Here is a 23,866-nt window from a genome sequence, read left to right as displayed (position 1 = left end):
GTCTCCTCTCTGTCCATCCCCACCCCTCCACACCCCCTGCCCCCTACCCCAGGCTCCCCTCAATCCCATGGGACTGGGCACTTAGGGTCACCCCTTCCCTGGTTATTATAAAACAGGAGACCACACTTTCTCATAGGTGATGTCACAAGATAATGCTTCTCCTTTCCTTCAGCAACCCCCCCCCAACACACAAGCATGCGTGCACACACACACACACACACACACACACACACACAGCTTGACTGCTGGAGACCAGCTGGACTGTAAAGTAGCACTCTCAGCCCCTCCCCCCTTGCCAGGGTTTTCAGGCGAATCTTTCAGGTGCCAGATGGCTGGAGAGACAGCAGGTCACACTTCCCAGCAGATGTCATCGAGATCATCTGATCTTGTGGGCAGGTGGGCTGTGGGTTTTGTGAAGCAGAAAGATAGATTAAGGATACTTCCATACTCCACCTCCTCAGAATTAGGATTCCACACCCATCCCAACCCCAGTCTCCTCTGGGATTTAAGCCTGTACCCCCTAGTGTTTCTCACCTGAGACGGGCCACATGGATGTTCTCATAGACCTGGATTTCAGGTTTGAAATGAGGAATCGAGGCATCTAAGAAGAAGGAGCCATATGGGGTGCAGCAGAGAAATTATCAGATAATTCAGAGCTATATTCCTTACTGCCCTCCTCCCCTAGAGAAATAGGGTATAGAGGCAACCCTCTGCCTCACACCCACATGCTCTCTTCTTTCCTCTGGGAGGGAGGGACTCACCTCTGCACTGAGCCCTCTGGACCCTCTGTCTCCAGAGCATGATGCTGAGGGCCAGGATGGTGAACCCCTGACCTGCTGCAAGCAACAGCATCAGGATCCAGGATACATCCCAGCCCGTGCCACGGGCACAGAGGGCAGGGGAGGCATCCATGGAGGCTACAGTAGGGGCAAGACAATAGGGATAAGGAGGGAGGTGGTGAGGGGTCTGTTCCCATACCCCAAAGAAAGGCCTCTCCCCATAGTCTGGTGGGCTCTTCCCACCAGAAGACCTCATATGCATCTTTGCCCCCACTCTGCCCATTTTCAAGCCTCTCATCCTGAGCCTGTGAACCAATAGCAATACACGCCCTCCCATATATGAACAGCTAACTCCAGAGCAGACTGGCGGCCATAACTGGCAGCCTATGAGCAATCTTTCCTCATATCCTTAATAGTAATCCAAAGTTTCAAGAGAAAGTAAAGTGCCTTCCATTCATTCATTCTTTCATTCATTCACTCCATAAGCATTCACTGAGTGCCCACCAAATGCTAGGCGCCACATTAGGTGCTGTAGATGTAGAGAGAAAAAAGACCCAGGCACTGCTCATTAACTGGCCTTTGCCTTCCAAACTAATGGCAATTTTCTCCTCCCTCCTGCCTTGTAAATGGGTCATTCTACATCTAATGGCATTCTGTCTGTGTATAATGGATTTTTAATTGTAAAACAATGACACATTTTTTTCTCCTTCTCCTTTCACTCTCAGTAGGCCATTATAACATCAGTGCATATATCTTTTCTTCAAAAGACAACTCCCGGGGTGCCTGGGTGGCTCAGTCGGTTAAGTGTCTGACTTCGGCTCAGGTCGTGATCTCACGGTTCATGGGTTCGAGCCCTGCATTGGGCTCTGTGCTGAACGCTTGCTCAGAGCCTGGAGCCTGTTTCGGATTCTGTGTCTCCTTCTCTCTGCCCCTCCTCCACTCTCACTCTGTCTCTCAAAAATAAATAAATGTAAAAAATTGTTTAAAAATTAAAAAAAAGACAACTCCCCCATCAATAATTCTTATTTACTTCCTCTCTGAAATGGGATAGCCCACAAAAATCCTAGGTTACCCTATTTCTGAATAATGGCATATCCCACTGGAATCCTCCTTGTTCTTCATGGCCAATGGTCTATTCCACCAGAAAGGTGGCTTAATCAACCCCCTTCTCTGTTATAGAGTTGGCCAATGAGAAAAAAGCCTTCTCCCTACAGGTGATGGTCTGCTCCACCAGAAATCACCCCCAACCCAAATCTGGCCAATTACAAAGTCACGTCCTCCTCCCCTGGCCAGCAGGTGCAGAATGTGCCAGAGACAACATCCTCTCCCATATCCTCCTTCAGTTTACCTGCCAGGCTAAAGCTGACCCCTTTGTTATGAGGCATGAGGCAGCTGATGATTCTTGGTCTATGTTCCCTGGACTCAGAGAGCTGTTCCCCAGGACACACCAAGAGCAGGGCAGCCCCATCGCCCCAAAATGACTGTACATGGCCCCTCACAGGACCCCTTCCCTCTAGCCAGGTCACAGAGTCTAGGCGTCTGGCAGGGGCCACAGAGCATAAAAGGACGGAGCAGGGGGATCCATCCGCAGCCCTCGCGGATAGCTGGGATCCTGTGGGGAGAGAGGGACCGCTTAGTTTTTTGCTGGGCTTCCTGGCCCCCGGTGGCCCCCCCCCATCTGCATGCCTCCACTCACCTCTGAGCACGGAGACATCATACACCCTCCAGTTCTGGTACTTGTGGTGCTGACCCAGAACAGCACACCAGTACCGACCGGCGTCTCCCTCTTTGGACTTTTCCAGCCACAAAGAGTAGTTCCCCAGCAGTTTGAGCCTGGATGCCCTTACAGACTTCCCAGGCTCTGGGGAAGGCCCCCTCCCAGGCCTGGCCACTTGGACTTGGGCCACCAGGGCAGTGGAGGAGACTGCTGCAGGGCTGCGGAACCAGGACAGTAGTTCGTCTCCACTCAGAGTGGGTGGTGCGGGACATGGCAGCTCCATTGCCTCCCCCAAGGCTACATAGATGGTCTGGATATTGTCTGTGGAGAGGGGGTTTTATGGTGCTAGAAACCTCCATCAGATCAACAGCTCCCACTTGACCTCTAACTCTTGGCTTCTGCTCCTTCTGGGGTCTCCCAGCATGGGTCTTGCTATGAGCACAATTCTCAAATGACAGCTATAAAAAAAAGTTGAGGGGAGAAGAGGGTAGGGCTTTCTTCCTCTCTCCTCCAGTGGGTGAGAGAATCTGAAGGCAAGAGAGAAAAGGCTGGAATAGTTGGCACACACCCTTCTCTCTTCCTCTCATTTTTCCTTTTCTAGAAGCACTTATGTGTCTATTTTTATTTTCTAAAGGAAACTGTCCATGATCTGGACCCTCATTTTCTCTGGATCTTCCCCAGAATTAGAGGTAGGGGGAAGTCAGTTGGGGTAAATCTATCTTCTTGAGTCACATGCCATCTGCAGGCCCCTAAGGAGAAACAGCAATAGTTCCTCACGACCTTGCAAATAGCTGAAGAATCCCCCACCTCCCGCTCCTTACCTGCAGCAGCCTGCGGGGGGCCACATAGGAACAGAAGGAGGAATAAGACCGCCATGGGGAGAGCCTGCCAAGTTCTCTTGCCCAGGACCTGGTGCCCCACGGAGGAAACAGAACCCAGATAAAGACTCACACTCCCCGGTCTGGAGTGACACGGTCCTCTTGAGGGGATGGGAATGCTGGGGAGATAAAGCCCAGCTTCCTGTCTACTGGGGAAAAAGTGACCACCACCTTCCAGTCCCAAGGGGGAAAAGACCCAGTCCAGTCTGTTCTGAAGATGATCTCCTCACACTTCTGACTCTACATCAGCTGAAGGACACAGATTAAAGACTCTTCATGCTAAAAAGCCAACACAGAAGGGAGCACAGCTGTTCACCTCCATTCAGTCTGGAAGTACATTCTGTGCTCTCTCCTTCACCCTAAGAGATGCCAACCATAAATGCAGAAGCTGAATCTTCACGTTGGTCTCCACAGAACTCAGTACAAGACTGCACACCCAGCCAATACCCTATAAATAATTTAGAATGATTTTCCGTGTAGCTTATGGCACACCACACATCTCTTCTGCACCCCTGATGAGTATATTACGTTACTATTAAAAGAAGAGAATAACAAGCGTTTGCAGAATTCACCAATTCACCTCTCTACCCCAGGTAGGATAGGATTCTCAAAACAGATCTTCATATAGCTCTAAGAGTTTTTTGTGTTTTTTTTTTTTGTTTGTTTGTTTTGTTTTTTTTTTTTTAGAGAGAGAGAGAGAGAGCACAAGTGAGTGAGGGGTAGGGAAAGAGAATCACAGGAGGGGCAGAGAGAGAGAGAGAAAAAGAAAGAGAAGCAGGGAAGCAGCGTTCCCCCAAAGCAGGGCTTGTGCTTACCTGATGTGGGACTCAAACTCACAAACCACGACATCATGACTTCATGACCTGAGCTGAAGTCAGATGCTTAACAACTGAGCCACCCAGGCACCCTAGCTCTAATAGTTCTTAATGTGTTATTTACTTTTAAAAGTTATTTACTTTTAAAGTAGTATATATGGCATATATATTTTTATATTTTTATTTTTTACTGAGAGAAGAGAGAGAGCACGTGAACAGGGGAGGGATGGGGGGGTGTGGGGGGGTTACAGAGAATCAGAAGCTGGCTCTGCACTGACAGCAGCGAGTCCAATGTGGGGCTCGAACTTGTGAACTGTGAGGTCATGACCTGACTGAGCCACCCAGGAGCCACTTTAATGTTTTTTTAATTCCAGTTGGTTGACATACAGTGTTATAATAGTTTCAGGTGTACAATATACTGATTCAACATTTCCATGCATCACAGGGTACTCATCCCAACAAGTGCATGCCTTAATCCCCATCATCTATTTAATCCATGTCCCCCCTGCCCCCGGTATTACCTGGATGCTGATTACATCGATATACTCAAATGGTGCACTTTTATGTATATATGCTTACTGCAATAAAAAGCTAAAGAATTTACATATAATGTAGGTGTAACGTACAAAGAAAAGACAAACCTGTCTATTTAATAACAGTATTACCATTTCAAAGATCCTCTATGCTGTGTTACACTATTCCAAATTTGCTCTTTATCTTGCACTTACTTGACCATTAAATTTTCTTTTTGAAACGGGGTGTCAGGTTGTATGTAATCTATGGCTTTCTTTTTTCCAGTCAGTACTACGGTTTTGAGGTTCATCCACTCTTAAGAACGATAATGTATCCTTTATTTTTTAAACCAGTATTTCACACACGTTAATACTGAGTCCTCCTATCCATATCCATGACTGCGACGTAGCTCTCCACTTATTCAAGCCTTCAGTTTACCTCCTTCAAAAACTTCTGTAATTCTTTTCATAAAATCTTGCATTTCTTTGATTTGATGTATTCCTAGACACCTTTTCTTTTCCGTTGCTCTGGTCAAGTGCTCCTAATCCTGCCTCTCGTTCCCACTTCGCTCAAGAGTCTGCCAATATTAAGGGACAGAAATAAGTGACTGGACTACACCTGATAAGGTTGTAACTCTCCGCGTTCCAAACGCCTCCAACTAATTTCTGACCATCGCTCTACCCGTAGGTCCAATTGCCCGAAGCCCGTCTCAGGCAGCGCGGAAAATGTCTCCGCTCGGCACGAGGCGGAGCCGGTACGTGCTGACGTCAAGGGCACGCAATACCTTAGAGGCCGGGGAAGGGCGGGGCCAGCAGGGGGACCTGCTGCTGGGAGAGCAGCGGCCCGAGTGGGGGCCATGGCGAAGCTGCTGAGCTGCGTCCTAGGCCCCGGCTCTACAAAATCTACCGGGAAAGGGACTCGGAAAGGGCCCCGTCCGGCGTCCCCGAGACTCCAACTTCAGTCACTACCCCCCCTTCCAGCTCCTGGGTGAGTCGAGTTCTCCCCTGGTCAAAAACATGGTACGGCCCAAACCCCTTTGCGGCCTTTGCTCCCCAGAAGCGCCCATTATTGGAAATCGGGGGAGCCTGGTTGTCAAGCCAGTTGTCTGCGAAGTGCTCTTTGTGCTTCCTGGGTTAAAGTCACGCCTGCGGACTGGCTGCCTCCTTTATCGCGGTTTGCCACCGCTTTCTCATTCCGACTACCACTCCTTGCTTTTTCCTCTCGCGGCCCCCCACCCTGTCTGTCGTGGTTCGTGCTGGTCCCATTTGACTCTACGTCCTGGAAGAGACCCTGCGCGGATTCGAGAGCTGGATGATTTTGCCGTCAAACTCTCGATTTCTTCCTGCTAGGTGCCTTCCCTGGTTCTGTTTTATCTTCCCTTTACCCTGGCCTTGAATTTCAACATGACTTGAATATGTCACGGACCCGCTGCCCCCCACCCAACCGCCCAACCTACTTTGGAGACCCCAGGGTCCTTGCATTCGTGAAAGCTGAGGGTGGTGGTAGGCTGTGCCCCTACACGGTCTCCACCTTTTTATTGGTAGTCTCAGATTATGTTTACTGTCCTCTACAAACCGTCCACCCTCAGCCACATTCTCTTCTTTAATCACCCCACTGTTATTTCTGTTCTTTCCCTCTTAAAGTTGTTATGGTGCCTTTCCTTTCTGCTGCTCTAACCCCTCTCCCCGTATGCACATGCCCACAACCCATCTGAAACTGGGAGCAGAAATCATCCAGTGATGTTTTCACTTTTGCTCCCAAGTCCAGCCCGGTATGTTCTCACGGTCTGGGATAGGAAATGAGGTTTGGAGTGGGGGTGGGGGGTGGGAAGAGGGGCTTCTGTGGGAGACAGGGATGTCCCAGGAGGGATAGCTTTGAAGGCTAGAACCAGAGGACACGAATCAGGGCTTTCAAAAGAGAAGGGGAAGGGCTTGTCAATGGACACGGCCCTTGACACAGCCATCTGCTTTGGCAGGATACGTACTATCAACCCCGTGCCCTGGAGAAGCATGCGGACAGCATCCTGGCACTGGTACGTCTGCCCTGCCATCTGGGACTACTGCATCTTTTCCGACCCACTTGCCCTCCCGAATTTTCTCCCCCGCAGCTTGGGAGAAGGCATTCCCCCCGGGGGTGGGGGATGTTCTGGGCTCTGCAAGAGACTTCAACACACACACGGATGTGCTGTCAAGTGCACATACTTGGCAGTCCCCTTTGGTGTGTGCATTTTTTTTCTCTGGGGCAGCCTGAGCCCTGAGGAAACTGCTTACTTTTGGGACCATCTGCAGGTGCTGAGTCCTGTGGTCCCCAGTGACCTGTCCTCCCTGGCAACTAACCTCTTTGGCTGCAAAGACAGCTGTTTTCTCTGGCAGGGTTCCTATGGTGACGTTTGTGCATCTCTTGGGGACCAGGCCAGGTGCTGTCCTGAGTGGGCCGAGTGAAAAGGCTTGATTAACTTGAGTAGAAAGAGAAACTGGCCTTTCAATGTGATGAAATTATGTCTGGAGATGAGAGAGGAAGAAAACAGAACCCGTACCTAATTTTCCCAGCCTCTGTTATGCTCTGATATGTTGCCTTTTTAACAAATATTAAGCACCTACTGTGTCATGCACAGAATAGGTACTTGATATGATCTCCCTCAGGTTATCCACTTTGCTCAGAGGTTAGGCCTGGAAATGGCAGACCTGTGTGTGTGTGTGTGTGTGTGTGTGTGTGTGTGTGTGTGTGTGTATTGATTGCTTGTCCCCATCTCTCTGCTGCAGGCTTCAGTCTTCTGGTCCATCTCTTATTACTCCTCTCCCTTCGCCTTCTTCTACTTATACAGGAAAGGTCAGTGTGGTTTCAAAGGTGGTGGGCAGGTTGTTGGCAGCTGAGCTGACCCCCCCTAAAGAGGAGAGGGGACCTGAGAGGATGGCTTGGCTTCCCTCTTCCATCAGGCATCTTCTTCCTCAGAGGGCATGGCTGTCCCAAAGAGAGGGTACGGGGTGGGGGTTGGGGCAGTGGGGAGAGCTTCTCATGTGATGCCTCTCCCCTCCCAGGTTACTTGAGCTTGTCCAAAGTGGTGCCGTTTTCTCACTATGCGGGGACACTGCTGCTACTCCTGGCAGGAGTGGCCTGCCTCCGAGGTAGGTTAAGAGGGAGCCTGGTTTGGATCTATCCCTCACTGGGTAAATATTTATGAAGTCACTTCTGCAAATACAGTTTTGTGTTGGGCCCTGAGGGGGAATAGTTGGGAATGTTGAAGGCATGATCTTTTTCTTAAAGGGCGTGGTTGTAAGTATGAAAAGCTAATTGGCAGAACACTTTGCTATTATCTAGAAGAGATGCATATACCCTACAATAATTCCACATATGTCCGTATATATGTTTGTAATAATCCGAAACTGGAAACAAGTCCATGGCCACAAATAGTAGGATGGCAGGGAGTCTAGTTCTAGGGCAGAACACAATACAGCAATGCAAATGAACAAATTGAAGCTACACTCAGCAACACAGATGGGTCTCACAATTGTAATGTTGAATGCAAGAAGAAGACTACCAAGGGGCGCCCGGGTGGCTGACTCAGTTAAACGTCCGACTTTGGCTCAGGTCATGATCTCGCGGTCCATGAGTTCGAACCCTGCGTCGGCTCTACGCTGACAGCTTAGAGCCTGGAGCCTGTTTCAGATTCTGTATCTCCCTCTCTCTCTGATCCTAGCCCATTCATGCTCTGTCTCTCTCTCTCTGTCAAAAATAAATAAACATTAAAAATTTTTTTTTAAAGAAGACTAACAAATGATGTATGCAGTGTGTTTCTACTTATGTAAAGTTCAAGAGGGATGCATACAGAAGTGGCAAAACACAGGCATGCTTATCTTGAAAGTCAGGAGAGTGATTACCTGGGAGAGGGAGGGAACAGGATGGGGAGGGCTCCTGGAGGGACGTGACTTTGTTCTCTTCCTTGACTTGGGTGATGGTCACAGGAATGTTTGCTTCGTATTTTTTAAACTGGATATATATTGGACACACGTATGTTATATCTCACAACTTAAAAATGAAGAGAGAGTCCAAATCATTGCCCCTCAGCCGATGCACGTGAAGAAAACTGGGTGAGGGGATGCTTGGAGAGAGGTGGTAGACTAGGAGCTGCATGGCTGCAGTCATATCCAGCCTGGAGCGGGGACCTTCTGCCTTCGGTGTCCTGCCTGCTGATCTCCATTGGGGTGGGCTCCCTCATCAGAGAGGCGTTCCCTGACCACCTCACCTAAAAGTAGCTTCCAGTCCTGGGTTTTGTCTTATTTTTAAATTTTACATATTTATTTAAGTTTTTTTTTTTTTTTTTTTTTGACAGGGAGAGAGAGAGAATGAGTGGGAGAGGGGCAGAGAGAGGGAGACCAAGGATCTTGAAGTGCGCTCTGTGCTGACAGCAGAGAGCCTGATGTGGGGCTTGAACTCAAGAACTATGAGATCATGAGTTGGATGCCTAACCAACTGAGCCACCCAGGCAGCCCAAATTTTATTTATTCTTAATTTGGGTACATAAATATAGAGAAGTCCAGAGAACAAAGTGTCATGAACTGAAATGCTTATATTCTGTCATGTAGCTTCACATACTTTTTGTCAATAAAGTTCTGAAGCATTGCATTCAGAGTTGGCATTCCTGTTGGAATCTTCCCCACTTCTGTGTTCCTCTTTCCTCAGAGGTAACCATTGTCACTTGGTGTGGTTTCTTTCCTGGTCCACATTTTTATCCTTTTATGAAAGATATACCTCATTTGATCAAATCTAAGCTGTTAGGAATTGTAAAATACATTCCAATTTGTTTTCAAATGTGAAAAACTATGCATTTTAGAATCTATGAAATGTGGTAAGCATAAACCATATATAGCCATTCATTTGTGCATTTTGCCTTTTTGATACAAATGGCATCACATACAAATCATTCTGCACCTTCCTTCATTCTTAATATTGTCTGGGGTCTCTACCCTTGATAATAATAGCATTCTAGTTGATTCTGGTTTTCTTTTCTTTATAGCACTTAATCCTCTCTGAAATGTTCTTGTTTACTTATTGTCTTTCTCCAGCCCCACCCCACCCCCAGCCAAAGTGCTAGCTCTCCGGGCTGGGACCTGTGTGTCTTGTTTCCTGCTATCTCCCATGTCAGGACAGTGCCTGGCACATGACACCTGTCGGGTCAACGGAAGCAGAGAAGTCAGGGTTTGAGACTCCTTGGCAGTGAAGGGAGAGCAGATGTGATCGCCAAAGGGCCCGGTGAAGAGAGGAATGAGTGCAGTGTTGAGGATGGCTCTTATTTCAGAGAGGGAAGTAGAATGGAGGCAGGGGAGGAGTGGTCCAGGATTCAGAAGGTGGCAAAGATGGACCCAGGAAGCAGAGAAGGAGTCTCAGGGGACAGGAATAGTGTAGAGAGGCATAGTTGCAAGAGAGTGGGGATGGAGAAAGGAGACTTCGGATTCAGTGAGGAAGTGATTACGGGGCAAGAGCAGGAGCCATGAGGCCAGATGGCAGGGAGTTAGACTATACAGAAAAGAGATGGAAAGCAAGCAGTGAAGAAGGGTGGCAGGGAAAAAAAGAGAGACTCAGTGTTCACAAGGATGAACAGTAAGGTTGCATGATAGTGTGTTGCATGCAACAGTAAGGTTGCATGACTAGCAAAGTGAACATTCTGGAACGTTGAGGGTTGCCAGCCTATAAAGAAACAAACTGAAGATGCTGGGTAGCAGAACACTGAAGCCAGTTGCTAGATATGGAGAAAGGCGGTCAGCTCAACTCTCCTATTTCCCCAGACCCTGGGCCACCTGTTCCTTTCCCTCCCACTTCCCTTTCCAGGGCCTTCTCCATGCCCATCTCCAATCCTTTTCCTGAAACTTACTCAGCTTGCTCTTCCCAGTTTTCCTAACACTGTCTCCTATCCTCTCTCTACCAGGCATCGGCCGCTGGACCAACCCCCAGTACCGGCAGTTCATCACCATCTTGGAGGCAACACATAGGAACCACTCTGCAGAAAACAAGGTAAGGGGTCCCAGGAAAGGTGCCAGACAGGTGCCCTGGCAGCAGCTTTCTCAGCTGCCTCTCCAGAGCACTGGGCACCAGCTTCTGCCAGGGCGAGGAGTTGTGTTGCCACCCATGGCAGTAGGTTTTTGCTTGCACATTGCTGTAGCCCTTCTCCCCTGTGCAAGTGAACTGTCCACCCAGAGAATTTTCCTCCCTACCACTTCTAACGGGATGTTCCACTGGAACAATCCTCCACCCTTCTCCCCTCCATCTGTAAGAATTGTCTAGATGTGGAAATATTCCACATCTTAGAAGGGGGTCTTCTGTCACAGCAGCTCGGTTCTGTAAGTGTTGTTTATTTTGGCTGTGTGCATTGAACACCATGCTAGTTTTGTTCAGGGATGGGTCAAGATGGACAGGTGTGTCCACTGTTGTGCCCAGAAGCACAGCGTGGTGCCAGGAGGGAGAAAAGCCAGGGCATAGTGTCCTTGGAGTTGTGCCAGCCCAGCTGGTGCTGGAGTGTGATTATCTTTGAGAAGGGGCTTTGGGGCCCTATAAAGCTCTTCCCTGTTAGGGATTCCTGGGATCAAAGAGCTGTGACCCTACCATCATCGTGTTACTGGTTGTTCCACGCCGCCGTTTACAGAGCTACGTAATGAAGCTCTACCACGCCGCTGTCTGAGGCATTTTGCATACGCCCTTCCCAATCCTCACAATAGCCACACGAGGTGGCATTATTATACCTCTGAGGACACAGGAAAAAAGAGGTTAAGTGACAAGCAGAGTCACAGAGCAAAGGAAGGGGCTGGGTCTGGATTTGAGGCCTGGTCTGAGCAAAGCCTGCTTGAAATTTGCTTTTCTTCCATTTTGTTTTGTTTTGCCATTTATATTTTTGTACAGTGTTTCTGTTGTTTTTCCTTAGTCAAGTTATTTTTGAAAATGTCGAAAAAATTTCCTGTGACAGAAAATAAAAAGAGCTCTCAAAATAGAGCACTGGGAGCTCTCAGGGTGAGGGAGAGGGTACAGCAGAGAGTCAGACACAGCTCCCGCCACCCTCAGAGAGCACGTGGACAGACTTCGTGGGGTGACTGGAGGCATCGATAGCCTGGCTGGCATCACCAGCCCATGGCTGCCGAAGGTGAGAGAAGGGAGGTGGCTGTGAGGATGGAGCAGAGAGGGCTTCGTTCAGGTGATTCCAATGCAAAGGAACCACTCACTGTAGACATTACTTTCCCTTGTTCCCTCTCACCCAACCTTAGGACAGTCATTTTGATCCTCTAGGGCAACATCATGTAAAGGACCCGGTGGGGGAAAGGGGTATGACCAGCCAACAGACCCCGCCCCCACTTCCTCCCTCAAAAGCACCAGCACCTCCAGCCACCCCTTCTTGGGGTGGGTCAGTTTTATATTTTGGAAAAGCAAAGAGTGTTGAGTAGTTCTTCTGGAAGCAGACAGGCCAGTTTTGATACCTGATAGGGTATCCTCTCTTGCCTGATTTTTCTGGCTGTGACAGAGCTTACCCTCTATGAACTAGGAGTGTGTTGACCTCGACTTGTCTCCCTATGATGTGTGGGGGCCAGTCCTGTGGATGAGGGTGCCAAGGGTGGATAGGTGGGCCTGCCCCAATTTCTTAGTTTCCCTTTTCCTCCCCTCCTCTTTCTCTCCCTGCCCACCACAGAGGCAGCTTGCCAACTACAACTTTGACTTCAAGAGCTGGCCAGTGGACTTCCACTGGGAAGAGCCCAGCAGCCGGTGAGGCCCCAGTTCTTTCACTCCATCCTGCTCTGTCCTGTCCCACACCTCCATCCCCATCTTGGGCCCCAGGGCCTCCTTTCCAGTGCCATCTCCTCATTCCTGGACCTCAGCTTGCTGCTTCTGACTCCAACCTCCCCTACATCTTTCCATCCTCAGGAAGGAGTCTCGAGGGGGCCCTTCCCGCCAGGGCGTGGCCCTGCTTCGCCCAGAGCCCCTGCATCGGGGGACAGCAGACACTCTCCTCAACCGGGTCAAGAAGCTGCCTTGTCAGATCACCAGGTGAGAAGCAGCAGGGAAGAGAGGCCATCTGGGGTGGAGGGGACATCGGGTGAGGACTCCAGGACTGGGTGCTATGGATAAAATAGCTGCCATTTATTGGGCCTAGTGCTATGTATTTTGTATTATTTGTGATGGTTTTTAATCTACATTTATATGTGAAGAAAAGAGGCTCAGGGAGGTGTAGTCTCACAGATGGTGAATGAAGGGTTGGGATATTAATAATTCTGTCTGACACAAAAGCTCTTTTATTTTATTATTATTATTTTTAATTAATTAATTTACTTGTTTATAAATGTTTATTTATTTTTGAGAGAGAGAGCTGGGGAGGGGCAGAGAGAGGAAAAGACAGAGGCCCCAAAGTGGGCTCAGTGCTTACAGCAGAGAGCCCAGTGTGGGGCTCGAACCCGCGAATGGCAAGATCATGACCTGAGCCAAATACAGACGCTTAACTGACAGAGACACCCAGGTGCTGCTAAAATTTATTTAAGTAAGCCCTACACCCAACATGGGCCTTGAACTCACGACCCCAAGAGCAAGAGCCACATGCTTTACCGACTAAGCCAGCCAGACACCCCACAAAAGCCCTTCTAACGAGGCTGAGAGAGAACAATGAGGTTGAGAGTGTGGTGGAGACACATAGCCTTAGCTGGAGTGGCATCTGGTGACAGCTGTGCCCCTGACCTGGCCTCTCTACTCCTAGATTCTTCTGCCTTAAGCAAGCTACAATTTCTGCATCCATGAATAACGCACTTTATAGGATTGGTATATTAAGTAGAGTAACATATTCAGAAGGGTTACTACTTTGCCTGGGTACTTGACAGCAAAGCCCAAGTTGTGGCTACTGATGATGTCAGAAGTGACAACAGTAAGCCTTCCTCCCTTACAGTAGAGCAGATGCTGTGGTAATTTTCTATTGTTGGGGGCTGGGAGGCAGTTCCAAGATACCAAGGAAAGGGATGGATTTAGTGATCAGTGTTGCCTGTGTGACGATTGGTCAGAGGGACAAACCAAATTTGCAGTTTTGAGGGGATGCTGGACAGGGTGGTACATATCTGTTTTTTTCTGGGGACAAATCCTATTTCAGGATTAACTGGAAATGGTTAATTGTCTTTCTCAGATACCTACCACAGCTTCTCTGTCTAGATTAGTGCATTTGTTAAGTAAATATTTATTAAGCCCCTCTTTGTCAGGCTCTAGCCACCTGCTACGTGGCAGAATAGGGCATATTGCAGAACAGAACAGTCAGGTCTCTGCCCTGGTGGAGTCTGCAGTCTAGTGTGGTATATTTCAAACTACTGTCCATTCATGAATCTTGAAATCGAGTGAATTACAGCTGTCATTTTTTTTTTTTAATTTTTTTTTTCAACGTTTATTTATTTTTGGGACAGAGAGAGACAGAGCATGAACGGGGGAGGGGCAGAGAGAGAGGGAGACACAGAATTGGAAACAGGTTCCAGGCTCTGAGCCATCAGCCCAGAGCCCGACGCGGGGCTCGAACTCACGGACCGCGAGATCGTGACCTGGCTGAAGTCGGGCGCTTAACCGACTGCGCCACCCAGGCGCCCCTACAGCTGTCATTTTTTAAAGTATTATAGGGGGCCTTTAAATAAGTTGCATTTATACATTAACAGAATCATAGTTAATAATAACTTTGCTATGGGGTCCGTGTGTGGCTCACTTGGCTGAGTATCTGACTCTTGATTTCGGCTCAGGTCATGATCTCACAGTCGTGAGATCAAGCCCCGTGTCAGGCTCCACGCTGAGTGTGGAGCCTGCTTGCGATTCTCTCTCTCCCTGTCTCTCTCTCTCTCTCTCTCTCTGCCTCTCTCTCTCTCTCTCTCCCCCACCTGTGCACGCACTCTCTCTAAATAAATAAATAAACATTTAAAAATTAAAAAGAATAGGGGCGCCTGGGTGGCTCAGTCAGTTAAGCGGCCGACTTCGGCTCAGGTCATGATCTCACGGTCTGTGAGTTCCAGCCCCTCATTAGGCTCTGTCCTGACAGCTCCCGGCCTGGAGCCTGCTTCCGATTCTGTATCTCCCTCTCTCTTAATTAATAAGAATTACTTATCGCATATAGAAAATATTATCTCCTAAAATTTTCAGTATTATAAATATAGATGTGTGTACTGGGCCACAATATAAAATGTGCATATTATAAAGGTTGTAGTAAAAAAAATTTTGAAGAACACCAGCCTGGTACATATATTACTTCATTATGTCCTGAAAGAGGAGAACAAAGCTGTAAAGGTCAAGAAACAAAACTGTAAAGGTCAGGGGTGAAGCAGGCCCCAGAGTCTCTGAGTGCTAGGGCTAGGATGATCCCTGGGTCCTACTGAGGTCAAGGGTTCGTTAACCCCATGTTCCCCACAGCTACTTGGTGGCGCACACTCTGGGGCGCCGGATGCTATATCCAGGCTCAGTGTACCTGCTCCAGAAGGCCCTCATGCCCATGCTGCTGCAGGGCCAGGCCCGGCTGGTGGAAGAGGTGAGGCCCCCTGCCCCCACCCCACCCCCGATGGTCCTTCTCCCCCTACCAGGGATGTGACCTCCTGCCCCTCACAACATCTCCCCCACTCAGTGCAACGGGCGCCGGGCAAAGCTGCTGGCCTGCGATGGCAACGAGATTGACACCATGTTTGTGGACCGGCGGGGGACAGCTGAGCCTCAGGGACAGAAGCTGGTGAGAGGGAGCAGGGAGCCCAGCCCAAAAGTGGTGCAGGGAGAGCAGTGGAGGTTCTGGGGACCTCAGTTCTACAGCAGCCCTAAGAAGTACATCTGGGGATAATCCCATCTCCCACCCCACCCTCAAGACATGTTGGCGTAGGAAAACCCTACCACAGGGAAATAGATGAAGTAGGAGTTGACATTCAAGGACCAAAAAGTAATCTTGTAATAGTCACCACTTAGACAGCATTTATCACATAGAAGGCATATATTTAATCCTCAAAACAACCCTGCAGAAGAGGTACTAGTTTTAGGAGAGCCCATTTTACAGATGATGAAACTGAGCCTGGGATAATTTTCCCAGACCACACAGTAAGTGAGAGAGCTGGGATTTGAATCCAGGTAGCCTGGCCTCCAGTTTATCCTGCCTCCATGAGGGAGCCATGGAAAGAGCACTGAGTCAGCAGTCCAGGGAGCTGACTCCTGGTTCCGGCACTGCCCAGCTGCTATGAGAATCCATGTAAGCTCCACCATCTCTGAGTTTGGGCTCGGGGCCCCATGAAATTAAAGTTTATCTGACTCTAAGTCTGGGGCCCAGAGATGGAAAGTGATTGGCATGCCACACAAAAGAAACAGTCATGAAAAAAATAGACCCAAAAACTAGAAAGGAAAAAAATATCCATAACCCCATTTCTGAGAGCTGTCCTCCGGTGGTCTTCCAAGGAAAACGACACTGCTGAGTGGTCGAGCAGTTCGTCTTCCTCAGTTTGCTAAGCTTTTGCATCCACTCTGCCTCTCATGCACCTTGTAAAATTAGAAGTTTCTATTCCCGTTGAAGACAACAGGCCCTTTCCTCTTCCCTGTAAAGCTCCCACGTCCTGCTACACGGGGGATTTTCAGTCCCAGCTTGGCTCCTTCCCAGCCCTCCTTCCTGCTTCCTTCCGTAGGTGATCTGCTGTGAGGGGAACGCGGGCTTCTATGAGGTGGGCTGCATTTCTACACCTCTGGAAGGTAGGCCCAGGGCACAATACTCGTCTCTGCCCTTTGGAATGGAATGTCCCCACCTTCCCACACCAGTATAACTTCCCTGGGCCAGATCACCTTGTCTGAGTGAGGTTTGAAATTCTCACATTTGGGGGGAAAGTTTACTCCCCATTCGCTTTGCCAACCTTACATTCCCTCCCTTTGGGCTGTGTCCCTAACATTATGGCCTTCATTCTGTCCCCATGACATAATCACATCTCTCCCTTCTGCTGCCTCAGAACCTCTGGTGTCATCTCCCCATTCTGAGAAAGCTTGGAGTTACTCATCTCTAAATTTGGGGTTGTTTAGAGCTCCCATGTTGTGTTGGTCTTTCCCCCCGGGGCTGGAGGTGGGGGAGGTGTAGGCCACAAGGTCATAGCCCCTCCTCCTCCTCCTCCTGTGTTGCAGCTGGATATTCTGTCCTGGGCTGGAATCATCCAGGCTTTGCTGGAAGCACGGTGAGACACTCTCTGAAATCCCTTTCTTTTCCTGAATTTATGGTTATGGTCTGTCTCCCTCTGGTCAGCCACTGGAATTAGGAAAAGGGGTGTATATTTCTCTGGTGGCTCTCACTCATCTGTCACCTGGGTGCCAAGGACAGGGAACCATGATGCCACCCCACAGTGAGAAGTGGCATTTCTGGAGAGTGCGGGTCCTCTCGCCACCCTTCTCTTCTGCACCCTCTGTCTCTTGTAGGGTAGCTCTGTGCTGGAAGCGTGCAAGTGGCCCATGAACCAGCCTCTGGTGCTAACCCACTCCTGAGTTTGCCCTTCTTCCTGCAGGGGGTGCCATTTCCTCAGAATGAGGCCAATGCCATGGATGTGGTGGTCCAGTTTGCCATCCACCGCCTGGGCTTCCAGCCCCAGGACATCATCATCTATGCCTGGTCCATCGGTGGCTTCACTGGTACCAACCTACCCCCCTCCCCGGGCAAATTATGCCACCCTCACCCCCCTCAAAGAGCAGTAGGGAAATGCCCTGAGAGCCCAGCAGTGGGGTAGAGGCTTAAGGGAGGAGAGGACGGAGGAGGGATATCTGCGTGTGTCTGGAAGATGGTATCCTATTTGTATACGTTCACATTTCCTTCTACCTTATGCCCATTATGAAAAGAAGCAGACCAGGGTCCTGGAGCGGGGAGATCAGGGAAGTGAAGTTTTCCTCTGCACGTGGTCTTCGATGCACTTTGATATTCTCTCTCCGTCTTCTCCATACAGTGCCCTGGCCAAGTGAAGTGAGGGGTTAAGGGGGACCTGGGGCTAACCTAGTAGAGATGATGGTGTCAGCCTGTAGGGTCAATGGGACAAAGGTGGGGTGGTGGGCAGGAGCCCCTCGGTCCTCACCTTTCTTCCTTGTTCTGGTACCAGCCACATGGGCAGCCATGTCCTACCCAGACATTAGTGCTGTGATCCTGGATGCCTCCTTTGATGACTTGGTGCCCTTGGCCTTGAAGGTTATGCCAGATAGCTGGAGTGAGTGCAGCTCCCAGGCCTGCCTTTCCAGGGAAGGGGTGGGCTGGAACTGGGAACTATTCTAACTGGAGATGGTTCCTTTTTATGTAGGTGGGGAGTGGGTCACCCAACGGGATGAAAAGCAGGAGGGCTCCCCTGTCTGGGGCCTTAGTTTTCTTTGTGAACAGTGGGGAACTATATGTTGTGCAAGGGCTTTGTCTCTGCCATCCCGTCACTCTGATCCCACTCTAGGGGGCCTTGTGACCAGGACCGTGAGGCAGCATCTCAATCTGAACAATGCAGAACAGCTGTGCAGGTGAGGGCAGGCCAGTAACCGGCGTGTAACTCCCTTCCCCACTTCCCCACTGTACAGGCTTTGCTGGGTGTTCAAGCAGATCTCCCAGTAAGGCCAGAATGTGGGCCATGCCTGTTCTTAAATATTTTCTCACCCCTGAGTGAAGGGCTAGCCTGTGGGGCCCTGCTATAGTAGGGGGTTAGGCTGCAGCCAGTGCAAGGGTGGGGTGGCCACTTGTCCCCTCTCCCTCTGAGCACCACACTGTCCTCTGAAGGTACCAGGGCCCTGTGTTGCTGATCCGCAGAACCAAGGATGAGATCATCACCACCACGTGAGTGCCTGGGAGCCTCTGCCCTCCTAGATCCCAGATGTAGCTAGGAAGTTGCCCTTCCCACCTCTGCCCACCAGAAACCTAGGTATCCAGACCCTTCCTCCCCAACCTCCAGCCCCTCCAGTGTACACTGTTCTCACCCCCAGGGTTCCTGAGGACATCATGTCCAACCGAGGCAATGACCTCCTGCTGAAGCTCCTACAGTATCGGTAAGCGAGAGTGTGTGCGCGTGTGTGTGCATGTGTTTACTGACACTGGCGTGGCAAGGGAGGGAGGAAAGAGGGTTTAGGGATGAGGAGTGAAGAGAATTGGGTCCTGACCTCTCGTCCTGGTGCTCCCTCTGTAGGTATCCCCGTGTAATGGCAGAGGAGGGTCTTCGAGTGGTGAGGCAGTGGCTGGAAGCCTCCTCACAGCTGGAGGAAGGTGCAGGGGGATGCGGTGAGGCCTTTGGGTGGGGGCCTGGCCGGGCCAGGTCACTGACAAGCCCTCCTTTCTCTCCCTGAGCAGCCTCGATTTATAGCCGTTGGGAGGTGGAGGAGGACTGGTGCCTGTCCGTCCTCCGCTCCTACCAGGCAGAGCACGGGCCTGACTTCCCCTGGAGTGTGGGTAAGGACGTCCTGTGGCAGGAGGGGGTGTTGGGAAGAAGCCAGGAAGGGGGATGAATACCCAGATGCATGGCTCATGAGCGGCTCTTCTCTACAGGGGAGGACATGAGTGCAGACGGAAGGCGGCAGCTGGCCTTGTTTCTGGTGAGCTGAGGGGTGGCGGGCAGGAAGGGGGTGCCGGGATGGCCAGGGGGCTTGGAGACAGGGGATACCATGTAAGCATTGGAAGTGGCAGCTTGTAGGGTGTGGGAGGTGGTTTCAGAGGCTGTGGAGGTGTTTGGGGGTGCTGTATACTGCGGTGCTCTGCACCCCACCTGTCCTGCCCTCTTCCTTCAGGCTCAGAAGTATCTGCACAACTTCGAGGCCACGCACTGCACCCCGCTCCCGGCCCCGAACTTCCAGATGCCCTGGCACCTCTAGGGACCACAGTGGGACTCATTCTGAAAGAGTGGGATAAGAGGAGACATGAGGAAGGCTCTTCTTATTTGTGATTCTCTGTGTTCACGTTGCTATTTATAGTTTGTGGAAAGTGGGGGGCTGTCCCCCTTCTCACTGCCCTATTGCACGTTTCCCCTCATCCATCTGGCAGTACCTAACCTTCCCCAACATATACCCCGCATTCAGTGAATGGATTATTCCTAATAATTAATAAAAAGGTATTTTTTCTACAGGCTGGCTAATTGTGTGACTTTCCAAGTGTCCAGGAGCTTGGGGCCGGTAGTGGTGACAGCTGAAGCTGCAAAGAGCCGGGCTTTGGGGAACCTGACTCCAGCCGGCCAACTTAACCCTCCCCATCCCTGCTGTTCTCCCAGGCCTCCAGCCCCCAACCTGAGCTCTCCTCATGTAGTGGGTCCCCAAGCCTCCCCATTGGCTAGTGTGTCTAGTAGTATCACACGTGCAGCCTCCCTAGCCTGCGCCCCAGTCCTTCCTGCATAACCCTGCAGCCACTGTAGGAGCTCACGGTTGCCCCCTCTTTGCTAAGAGCTCCAGAGCTTTCACTTACAAAGTGTTTTCTAGTACCTGATTTCCCCTACTTGGCTCTTCTACAGATTTCCATCTCCAACCTGCATGGCTTCACCTTAAGTATCACCAGTTTTCCTTACTCAGCTCTTGCTGTTCCAAGGGGGAGTGAGGAACAGCCCACTCCCCATGTCTTCTGCGGCAAACCCTACACACCTCTTCACCGTGCCTTTGTCGCTTTCACGCATCTGTTGCAGTTCAGTGACAGGGCCTGCCAGGGACTGAGGCTTCCCAGAGCCACACTTCACCTTTCTGGACGCTATTAGAAGAAAATCCCTAAGGTGAACCCAAGGAAATTGGCTTCCTGTAACTTCTGTCCTATTTCCAATCCTCAGACTTCATGGAACAGAATGAGTTTTCCTCCCACCTGTCAGTTTGTTGCCTGGCCACCTTCTTCTTGGGAAACCTCTTTTAGCTGAAACGCTCCCAGGGTTACCCTCCTTGGCCCTCTGTTTTGAACAAGCTCAACGTGGGCAAGCAACAATGTTCTAATATCCTAGATAGCTTCTGGCTAATATCAGTGTCTCCTGGAACCCCAGGGCATGAAGCTCCTCCTCAGTCTCTGGGCAGAGGCTGTCTGCCCTCACCAGCTCACCAGCTCCTTCAGTGGGGGCATACTGAGTCTCCACTGGAAGGGTGATCTGAGACTTGTCAGGTGATATACCTGATAATTGGGGTCAAAAGAGAAGAGGTGGCCACAGCTCCAGAATGCTCCACCTTTAGCAAACACTGGAGAGTTGATACTGGCACTCTGTTCCTCTGTCCCATCCCAGGGGGCAAACAGGTTGGGGAGTGTGGAGCATGAAGCTGTAGGTCCAGCTGGATGGTTCTGAACCTCACCTTCCAGGATCCACCAGGACAGTTAGCCTCCTGGAAAACAAGTCTGTTCAGTTAAGGTAACAACCTCCTTGAATGCAAATAGGGGGCACTTAGCCCCACCTCCCACACCCTGGAGACAAAGGACTCCCCCTTCCTGGCCAAGGCCACTAGGGACTCTGTTGACTGACCTCTACCATCACCTCCCCCTTCCCCTTCTTCCTGCATAAAGAACAGTGGATGCCATGAAGAGCCCTCAGATAACTGAAGTGGGTGGGGAGAGGGGAGGCTTAACATTTGAATTCTGGACCACCGAACCCCAGGGGCCTCAGTCTACCTCCTTAGATTACTCCCCACGTGATAAAGCTCACATCAGCTCTTTGTTTTTAGAACCACCACACACACCACCCCCTGCCCCCGGTTGGACCAGCTCCCTGTCCACTCCTCACCCTATATAGCAGGGTTCCAACAGTCCCAGGAGAAGAACAGCCGAGATGCAGACCCCCCACATCTGCTGGAACTCTGGACCTTGCCTTACTGGGCACCAGGCAAGGTCTGGACGCCCAGGCGCCCCCGAGGAGCTGGGTACACGGGGAGAGAGGATGGAGGCTGGGACAAAGAAGGATTAACACCTGGGCAGGAAACCTGGGAAGGAGAGGTGGGCCCTGGGCTGGGCCCGGGCTCGCCCTGCGCTGCTTTCAGTGTGAGTTGCGGGAGTAGGCTCAGGGCTTGGTGATTGGGCTGAGGATTTGCTCGACTCCCCCGAGAGGGTCAGGTGTTTCCCTCCCAGCTGTCACAAGGGAGTGAGGGCCAGGTACTTATCCGTTCATTCATCCATCCAACAAGCCATCCCAACTCCCTCAGGAACCAAGTCTTTTTTTTTTTTTTTTTTTTCTTTCATTCATTTATATGCGGGTTAAAGATCGCTGCTCTCTAGTTCCACTCCACACCGCCTGGTCTAGCTGCTCAGCGAACAGAACTTGGCTCCCCGCCCCCTTGTTTGCCCCGCCCATAGCCCTGACTGTAGCATTCTCTCCTCAGGCCCCACCTCCTTTGTTTCGTCACTCGGCTGCTTACCCCCACCGGTATCCCGCGTCCCCAAGGCACTCCGCGCAGAAACTGTCCTCGGCTGCTATCACCATGGCGACTACAGCAGCGCCCCGCCTCTTCACCCCTGGAAAGCCTCCACCAAGCCCATCACCGCGGCAACGAACTCACCAGGCTCGGCAAGCGCACTGGCCGCGCCCAGCCGTTTAGACTGAGGAGTAGCAAAATGAAACTGGGACTGGATTAATGCCCTGAGGCCACGCCCCTTCCGTGGAACCACTCTCCTAGCTCGCACCGAACCCAGCCTCGAAATACCGCCCCTATCTTCCCTCCGGCTATCCGCAGGCCGGGTTCAGAGGACGCTGTGAAATTCCCTTCTAACTCCTTTCTGCCCGTTCGCTTCAAGAGGAGCCTCCGCTCTCTGATTCTGTCTACCACTCTGTCGTTCATTCAGCAGACATTTATGCAGGTGCCAGGCGCTCCTCCCCAAATCTTCATTACTCCGATTTTTCAATAATACAATTGTCTGATTTCATTTATCCCAAGGCTCTTGGGCACGCAGTGGCGTGCGTTTTCCTTCGTATTCTTTCTTTCCTGTCCGTCTTTCTTGGCTCAAATCTGAGTCGATTTCTTCCCATCTTCCCCATCAGCGCCCCGAGGCCAAATGATTCTCGGATGGTCTGGGACTGTAAGCAGGGAGCCCTCTCTCAGGGCCGCACCCCAAACCTCCAGACCAGAAACTGGAGCAGGTGGTTTGCTCCTGTACGCCGAGCTCTTCCTACAGCACCCCCGACCCTTAAAGGGAAAACCCTGAGTCTCTCAGAGACCCTGACCTGGCGAGGTGCGTGCTGAGCTGGTCGCTTGAAGGAGCTCAGCGGGCGAACCCCACAGTAAAGGCGGACCCCAGCAAAGGACGTGGGCGGGGCTCCTGGGACGCCCACCTCCGCTCTTTGGTTGCGGCGTTAGCCTCCTGCCCGGTGGGTTGGTGGTGCCACAGCGCCTCCTTCCGGGGAAGCCGCGTGGTGCTCTGGGCGTCTGTTAGGGGCGGAAGGCTAGGTCTGACGCCAGGCATGTTTTCCCAGGTTTCATTGCCAGCCAGCCACCCCCCCCCACCCCCGACCCCGGCAGAGAACTGAGAGTGGCCAGAGGGCGGCCCCCGCTTCCTCCTGGGAGCCCTGAAGTGCAGTCAGGCTCGGAGAGCGAGAGCCCGGTGCCGGAGCCTTGTGGGCGCCGGAGATCAGAGTTACTGACCTGCAGCGGAGCTTAGGCGGGGTGGGGTAAAAGGGGGCGTAAGGAAAGGTGCTGGCTAGTTACCTGGAACCCACAGGGGCCACTGGGCTAAATAGGTCAGTCGGGACTCAGGTGTCCTCGCTTCTAGATTTCTGACAGTTCCACGTTGTTCCCATCTTGAAAAATGGTACCACCAATCACCTCCTTGGGCAAGCCTATCCCCCACTTTTCCTCTTTCCATATTCAGTCTAACTGCAAATCTGTCCAGTCTTCCTTCTAAATAAATGTCAGATTCATTCGTCTTTTCCTTGCCTCTCTTCTGCCAGACCAGGCCGCCATCTTGTGACGGGACTCAGGAATAGCTTCCTAACTGGTTTCCCGGCCTCGGCAATCTTTTACAAACAGAACTCTGATCTTGTTGCTCCTTTGGTCAGTGCTCAGGACTGCCCAGGTGCTCCCCGGGAAGTACTCATCCTTCCCCCTCCATCGCCCCATCATTGTTTGTTGTCTCCCCCACTAGACAGCTCTGTGGGGGCAGGGATTTTGTGTAATGTTGTATCCCCAACACCTGATACAGTGATTCAGTAAACTTCTGTAGAATAAATATGAAAAAAAAAGTTTCCCTCTCATTCCCCTTTTGTCTGGGTCCTGTCCCCA

The 23,866-nt window shown here is 51.0% G+C and overlaps 2 protein-coding genes and 1 long non-coding RNA gene across 5 annotated transcripts; 1 reads left to right on the top strand and 2 right to left on the bottom strand.

The window, feature by feature from the left end:
* Positions 1-173: 173 nt before the first annotated feature.
* LY6G6F (lymphocyte antigen 6 family member G6F) lies at positions 174-3,865 on the bottom strand. 2 transcript variants are annotated; one of them, XM_006931567.5, is made up of 6 exons: positions 3,318-3,477; positions 2,476-2,817; positions 2,128-2,391; positions 762-917; positions 535-601; positions 174-401 (listed from the first exon to the last, which is right to left on the bottom strand). In XM_006931567.5, exons 1-6 carry the CDS (start codon positions 3,370-3,372, stop codon positions 377-379), a joined length of 909 nt encoding a protein of 302 aa, XP_006931629.1. In that variant the 5' UTR covers positions 3,373-3,477; the 3' UTR covers positions 174-376. The 2 variants fall into 2 exon arrangements, with proteins under 2 accessions (XP_006931629.1, XP_044913203.1); XM_045057268.1 differs by lacking the exon at positions 762-917 and having other exon boundaries at positions 3,318-3,865.
* A 1,678-nt stretch (positions 3,866-5,543) lies between these two features.
* Positions 5,544-19,764, top strand: ABHD16A (abhydrolase domain containing 16A, phospholipase). The gene is given in 21 exon segments (XM_003985929.5): positions 5,544-5,589; positions 5,592-5,689; positions 6,678-6,734; positions 7,465-7,531; positions 7,741-7,827; positions 10,626-10,711; positions 12,372-12,445; positions 12,605-12,727; positions 15,101-15,215; positions 15,309-15,410; positions 16,342-16,405; positions 16,826-16,875; positions 17,200-17,323; positions 17,782-17,886; positions 18,118-18,181; positions 18,435-18,491; positions 18,638-18,700; positions 18,838-18,914; positions 18,999-19,097; positions 19,194-19,240; positions 19,433-19,764. Coding segments are annotated over 21 exon segments (1,674 nt in total). The 5' UTR covers positions 5,544-5,558; the 3' UTR covers positions 19,517-19,764.
* Positions 17,460-23,826, bottom strand: LOC109499617. Of its 2 annotated transcripts, XR_006597659.1 has the most exons (4): positions 22,010-23,826; positions 21,382-21,513; positions 20,781-20,986; positions 17,460-20,375 (listed from the first exon to the last, which is right to left on the bottom strand). It is a non-coding gene; the product is annotated as an uncharacterized LOC109499617 (long non-coding RNA). The 2 variants fall into 2 exon arrangements; XR_006597658.1 differs by having other exon boundaries at positions 21,382-23,819.
* Between the last annotated feature and the right edge of the window lie 40 nt (positions 23,827-23,866).

Source organism: Felis catus, chromosome B2 (assembly GCF_018350175.1).
Source record: "Felis catus isolate Fca126 chromosome B2, F.catus_Fca126_mat1.0, whole genome shotgun sequence".
NCBI classification, from domain to species: domain Eukaryota; kingdom Metazoa; phylum Chordata; class Mammalia; order Carnivora; family Felidae; genus Felis; species Felis catus.
Note: the sequence above shows the minus strand (reverse complement) of the source record. Positions and strands in the feature narration are given on the sequence as shown.

Excerpts from the sequence above, each read along its gene's own strand:
- LY6G6F (XM_006931567.5), bottom strand. The coding sequence starts at position 3,372 with ATGGCGGTCTTATTCCTCCTTCTGTTCCTATGTGGCCCCCCGCAGGCT. Across the intron at positions 2,392-2,475 it reads TGATGTCTCCGTGCTCAGAG|GATCCCAGCTATCCGCGAGG; the intron begins GTGAGTGGAGGC and ends CTCTCCCCACAG. Across the intron at positions 402-534 it reads ATCCATGTGGCCCGTCTCAG|CCCACCTGCCCACAAGATCA; the intron begins GTGAGAAACACT and ends CAAAACCCACAG.